The sequence below is a fragment of the Solanum tuberosum genome, unplaced genomic scaffold, assembly GCF_000226075.1.
Source record: "Solanum tuberosum cultivar DM 1-3 516 R44 unplaced genomic scaffold, SolTub_3.0 scf00574, whole genome shotgun sequence".
NCBI lineage: Eukaryota > Viridiplantae > Streptophyta > Magnoliopsida > Solanales > Solanaceae > Solanum > Solanum tuberosum.
In genome coordinates, this window is record NW_006239489.1 from 249,510 (window position 1) to 256,038 (window position 6,529).

The 6,529-nt window shown below is 32.7% G+C and overlaps 1 protein-coding gene across 1 annotated transcript; it reads right to left on the minus strand.

The window, feature by feature from the left end:
• Positions 1-1,422: 1,422 nt before the first annotated feature.
• Positions 1,423-5,741, minus strand: LOC102601369 (uncharacterized). Its single transcript, XM_006365600.2, has 2 exons — positions 5,247-5,741; positions 1,423-1,562 (listed from the first exon to the last, which is right to left on the minus strand). The coding sequence occupies exon 1, from the start codon at positions 5,627-5,629 to the stop codon at positions 5,249-5,251; it is 381 nt and encodes a 126-aa protein (XP_006365662.1). The 5' UTR covers positions 5,630-5,741; the 3' UTR covers positions 1,423-1,562; positions 5,247-5,248.
• Positions 5,742-6,529: the final 788 nt, after the last annotated feature.

Here is a 6,529-nt window from a genome sequence, read left to right on the forward strand (position 1 = left end):
CAAATAACATGTATAAAAATTGATAAATTCATATAATCACACAATTTATACCATTTGTCTATCAATATTATATCACAATTCATACATTATCCAACAATAAAATATTAAACTCATAGGCATACAGGTATTAATCGGATTTCATACATGTTTCATCCAAAAACATGTTTAGAATATAAAGTAAGCATAATGTGATTTTTTTTAGAAAAAATCAGTAGTTTGACAAATCATACCATTTTCATACCAATTTAATAATTTATACCATAAACACAGTTAATAGACAATCACACCAATGTTAAAACGCAATTCATACCATTTGTATACCATTATTATATCACAATTCATATAAAAATTAAAATCAAAACATTAAAACGTAGTCATACACATATTAATTAGATTTCATACAGATTTCATCCAATAAATGTACAGTTTGGAAATACACTGATATTTTCAAAATAGTATTTTGAAATTGTAATAGGCAATCAGTAATTCATATGTAAACGGTATTTGCCTGAAAGAAAACATATGATATTATATATCATCAAATACTTAAACACAAAAAAATTGTCCAAAAGTTAAAAAAAATAACTTTTTGTTGTTCTTCTTGTTAATGGTTTTGAGATGCTCCAACTTCTACATTTGTTTTTTTTTCTTTTTTTCTTTTTGTATTTCAGTAACAAAATCAAAATCGGAATCAGAAGGGGTTTCAACAATTTTCCCCTTCCTCTTCTTCCCCTTTTGATTTGCAGGGGTGACCTTTTTTTTTCTTCATTTTTTTTCTCTTTGTCGCTCCTTCAACTTATATGAACCATCCATCGCCGGATTTTGAATATTCACCGGATTTTCAACAATTTTAGGCGGGGGAGGAGGGGGGGGGGTTTGAGTTAATATATTAAAATTTGAAACATGAACATCATCATTAGATGTTCCTTTACCCAATCTGGGACTCTTTTGAGGCGTTTCAATGGGTTTCTTAGACATAATTTTGTTGGGAAAAAAATTTGGACGAAAGATTGAATGTTGGTGTAGTTGGCTGGTGAGAAAAATGAGAGAGAAGAAGGTGAAAGTGGGGTGATAGCGTGTATAGTTGGATATGTGTGGGGGAAGGGTGGTGAGATTGACTAATGAGAGGTTATGAGTATAACATTAAATAAGGAAGTGTAATCAATGTAAAATCCCTATAATTGTGTAAGAGATAATTATGGGGTATTCTTTATTTAAATAATTTAATAATAATATAAAATTATAAAAAATTACTTATTTAATAAAGTAAAATTTAATTAATTTATAAATAATTAGTGATATGTTATAAGCAAGAATTTTTTTAAAGTAGATTTAAAACATGTAATATTGACTCTTAAATGTGTATATGGGGTGATTTACAATCAAAACAACAGAAAGCTAGCAGCAACCGACTCTGACCAATTTACGCAAGAGAATACACACGGATATATATATATTCACTAATTCGTGTTTGTGTATCAATTTATTTCAAGAGGCATCACATAATATATAGAGCAAAACATCATTATTGCAGCAGGACGATTTTGCCATGACTAGAGAGCCTGGTGAAAAGCGATTGAATTCCATTAGTTAAGAATTAATACGAAATAATCTCCTTCAATGAATAAACTCCACGAATTCACAAGGGTTATTCATAATTACATTTCTACAACCTAAAGGAATGCGCATCAAAGAAGGGTCACAAGTTAAGGCACTTTTCTTTGTATTATAATTCAAAAGTCATCGGTATTTCACCTACAAAGCTACCCAATGACTCTTTCATTAAATATATTTACTGATATGGAATTTTAGAGTCACTGGTCCGTTCTCTTCGGTTGTACATGCATCCTTTGCGTGTTTTCGGTGAGTTCCTTTCCTCTGTTTCCCATGACACCCCTCCGGGAGCTTATCCTGGTCGACGACTCCTCACTTCCCCTAGATACTACAGGCACCACACGCTCTAGCCAATTTTACCCAATACAGGTGCATTTGTAATGTGATTCAAGTTTATGCCTATAATCCCCCTCCATTTGTTCTTTAATAGTAACTTTTTTGAACTTTATCAAATGAAAGTTTTTTTCTTCTCCCTGGCCTTCTCATAGAAAGTCCCTCCTATTTTCATCTCTGCAAGCAAGAACCTTTGCCGGTCATTGTATGCTTAGAACTTCATTGACTGTGTTTCGGAACTTTTTGGTTAATTATATGCAATACAAAAGCAGCCAGAAAAAGAACAACAGAATGAGTCTGAGATACTTCAGTCACATCTCAAAAAATAAATGTGTCATCAGCATAAAAAATGTGTGACATGTTCTCTTGATCACCGTCTATGTCCAAACTCTTATATCATCATCCCATCTCCTCCTCAAAGTAGATTCCAGCATCTTGCTGAGGTCCCTCCATCACAGTAAGGGTGACGAGGGATCTGCTTACCTCAATCCCCTCGGAGAAGCACCATTAATTAGAATTGAGAATTTGTATGTGGTGATGCCACATCCCATGTCTAACTTCCAAAAGATATAGGAAATGCTTACATGGTAAAAGCTTTTCCAACCACCGGTTTACGAGTTCAAACCATGCCTGGTCCCAATTCTTTTCAGGCATTTGTTGACAATTGAAACAACATTAGTGATCTGTAGTTAGCAGTTTTCTAATGATTTCCCATATGTTGGTCTCAACTTACCAATAAAGTTTATGCTTGTCTCGATCGAGGATAATAGCTTGAAATCCCTCATTTCTTCTATACCACATATTTTTTTGTGTCAAAGCAATAAAGGAAGATGCATTGAAGCCCTTTTGGAAGTCTTGAACATATAAAAAAATAAAATTACTTTAGAGCATTACGTATGTATCCTATGATAATTCGCCAACATTCCTGAAAAAAAGGCCACAGTGAAACATTAAGTAAACTTAATTCCTTCATAGGGCTTAGAAATATTAGCTACCTCATCCTTCAGGAATGGTCCCTGCATCCCCTTTTTTTGGGCAACCATAGACAAATAAATTTTCACCTTCATGATCTTTCCTCAGCGCTAGTAACTTCCTAGAAATCCTTTGATCAGTAATTTTTCTGTGCAAACTCTTCATCCTGTTTAAGATCTCGTTTATACTACTAATTTTCTCCAGTACTTCCTTCGTTCCAGTCTGAGAAAAATACTCAAGTTCCAACTTTTGAGCCAATAAGAAGCTTGGTTAGCCTTCTAACTCAAAAGCAAGGATTCTTCCTTTTAATTTTTGTGAAACCATCTACCTCTAACTATATGTCTTTGAATCTAAAGTAATTACCTTCTTCCTACTGTCCAAATGAGATCACTGTAGGTTTGTCATCTGTGAAAATTTTAAGCAAGATGTTTCTAGTTAAGTTAAAAAATTGTATGTAACTGGATTGCTTGATACTTCTAAAAACATCATCTCATTTAGTAGAGAATAGGGAGCCATCAATTCTAAATGTTACAACAAAGTCTCAACTCCTCTAATGTGAAGTTAATTCTCACCGTGAATGAAAGATCTACAATGACTTTGTCTTGTATACCGAATACTGTTTTACATATAGGAAATTCTAGATTCTAGTGTTAGTTTTCTTTCTTCCTATAATTTGGTCATACAAAAACTTCCACTGTGAACCATGGGGAATCCCCAAAGTTCTCTCACAGTTAGAAGTTCGAACCGCAGTCCTCTCTATCCCAGATTGAACATATGTAAGCGAACAAACAGCAAAAGATAGTGATATGACTCATTATCTTAACTGGTAAATAATGGCAACTAGTTACAGATTTTGCAAGTACACATCATCTACTGTAGAACCAAAATCATAATGTGAAAGAGTAAACCACAAAGTACAATCTATCTAGGGTGCCACTACTATCTTCTGGCATCTTTGGAATGAAAGATACCGTAGATGTTTTGATGGAATCTCAACTCCAACACATATTTTGTAAGCTAGTTGTCTTATAAGTCTTTTCAGTTGGAACTTTCTAACCCCTGTAATTAAATTGCCCAGAGAAGTTTTTGGATTTTGTAAGCTTCCTAATTATAGCATAGTCTTTTATACTATGTTCTATGTGCATTTTCTTGATGCCTTTTAATGATATTACTTCCTATAAAAAAAAAAGTAACTCTTGAAGGCAATGTAATACATAGACAATTTGGGATATATTCTGCTATCTCTGTTGTTCTAAAAGCATCCCTTTTTCACTAGAATTGCATTTGTTTCCTCTATGTTTTTTAGCTTTTTACTCTTCAGTGTAATGTTTGTACAATCTTATATGGCAGACTTTCTCTATAACAGTCACCAAATTCTTTCTTTGATATTTCATTTGCAGTTCAAAGATCAAATACGAAACAGATTCCTTACTAGCTTTTTTTTCTCCTATCAGAATATCAATCAACATCATGTATCTGTCTCCGCTCCTTATTCAAAGCTAACCATGCATTACCTGTCAAAGACTAGTATTTGAATAATCTCTCTAACAAGAAGTTCTAATTTCCTGAAATGAATACACGGATTTAAAACCAACACCTAATCATTCCATTGTGCATTTGGCATGGCAAGAATTATTTATTTTTTCCCGGAACTTTTCCAGTATTTAGTTACTCCCCTAAGCTTCTACCACATATGGGCGAGAGATGTCATGTCATTTTCCTATATATCTATATCCCAATTCCAATATATTTCACATTACTTGCTTCAATCAAACTAGTTTTACATTTGCTATCCACCCTCAATATCAAAATTATCACCAAAACATCATCCTCATATATACCTTATTCCACAATTTGTAGGATTACCATATATGATATACCACCCACTTTTATATATATCCAACCAAACACTGATCTCCCGCCAAAAATACTTCCATGAAGAATATTTTTCCCAAAGAAAGCACACCTAACAGAATAAATAGACAAATGCACTAAAACTACTACTACCTCCGCTCCAATTTAAATGTCTTAATTTACCCTGATACGAAGTTCTAGAAATAAACGAAACTTTTGAATTTTATGGTCTTAAATTAAAAATCTGTATAAAGTTCCCTAAATCATGTGTTGAATTTGCAAATAGGATGCAGGAATTGAAAAACTTACTAAATATCATGCCACACAAAGTATCATGACCCATGGATATTCGAATTTTACAATAAAACATGATCAAACGCCTACTAAATATGATAATGGACCAAATAAGACACTTAAATTGAGACGGACAGAGTGAGAGGAGAAATTAAATAAGCGATATCTGATATAGGTACCTTCATTTCTGGTAGCCACCACCAATAGCATTATCATCTTCCTCAACTTTAGCAGTTAAGTAGGGTTTCGGAAAATCATCAATATCAAATGTCTTCTCCTTCATCATCTTCTCAACATCAGCTTTTTTAAGAATAGTGCGCCTTATAGGAGGACGATTACGCCGCTGGTCACGAGAGAAGTACTTGATATCATATACCATATCGGGATTTGAGTTGGGGATTATAGCTTGAGCTTGTGCTGTAGCAGGGCAGGTAACTCTGTACTCTGTAGCTTTTGGTACGGCAGATACATATTCTGGACTCGATTGAGGCCCTGTGATCTCCCATGGCTTCTTCAAGTAGCGTTTTAGAGTTTGGATAACTGATTTTCCTGCAGATGCCATTGTTGCAAGTTTTTTTTGTGTAATTTCGATTCGCTGCGAAATTGCGATTTTGTGTTGGAGAAGAGTAGGTAGTTCTAGAAATGAAAGTTCTTTCTAGAATTCTCCTTATATTTTTTTTAAAGGAAATTCGTATTAATGTTTTCGGTTAATTTGGCGGGGCACGTGTACAGATATAGAAATTTAGGGGGTTATCATGAATGAAAATTCAAATTTCTAACTGATAAATGGAAATACCTACCTATTCAAATATATTTATTTTTAGTAAAAAAATTAAAATTCATAGGATAAGGAGCAAATTATATCATATTCCTATTTTTTTTCAATTTACAAAAATTTCTTAAAATTGTTGTCATCCGGATACATCACAATTGATACATTATACAACTAGTTTGTTGAGATTAAAAAGGAAATTAAATATAAAATTAAATGTCAGTTCCCCAAATCATACAAATTAAATTGATGTCAATCTCTTCCAAATAACAACTCCAAACAATTCAAATTTTAAATTTTCTTCTCTCAAATCTCTCTCAAATCGTATCGGATTTTTAAAAAAATTGACAATTTTATATAGTTATGCATCATATACAACAAAAAACTATGAATATGATATACACTGATTTATTTATAAAACAGTGTTGCAGATACTTAACAACATGTGATACATCACAACATCTGATACATAACTATGTTATATACATAACAAAGTTATGTGTCATATACATACATAACTATGAATATGATACAATCTGATTTTGTTATAAAACATTAGTGTTTATGTATCACAGTAATATTTGATAGTGTCTATCGATACATAGCCTTCTACTAGTTGAATAAGATCGGTGTCTGTATCGATAGTAAAAGATAACTATATTTATAATGTGTATCAAATACTTAACTATG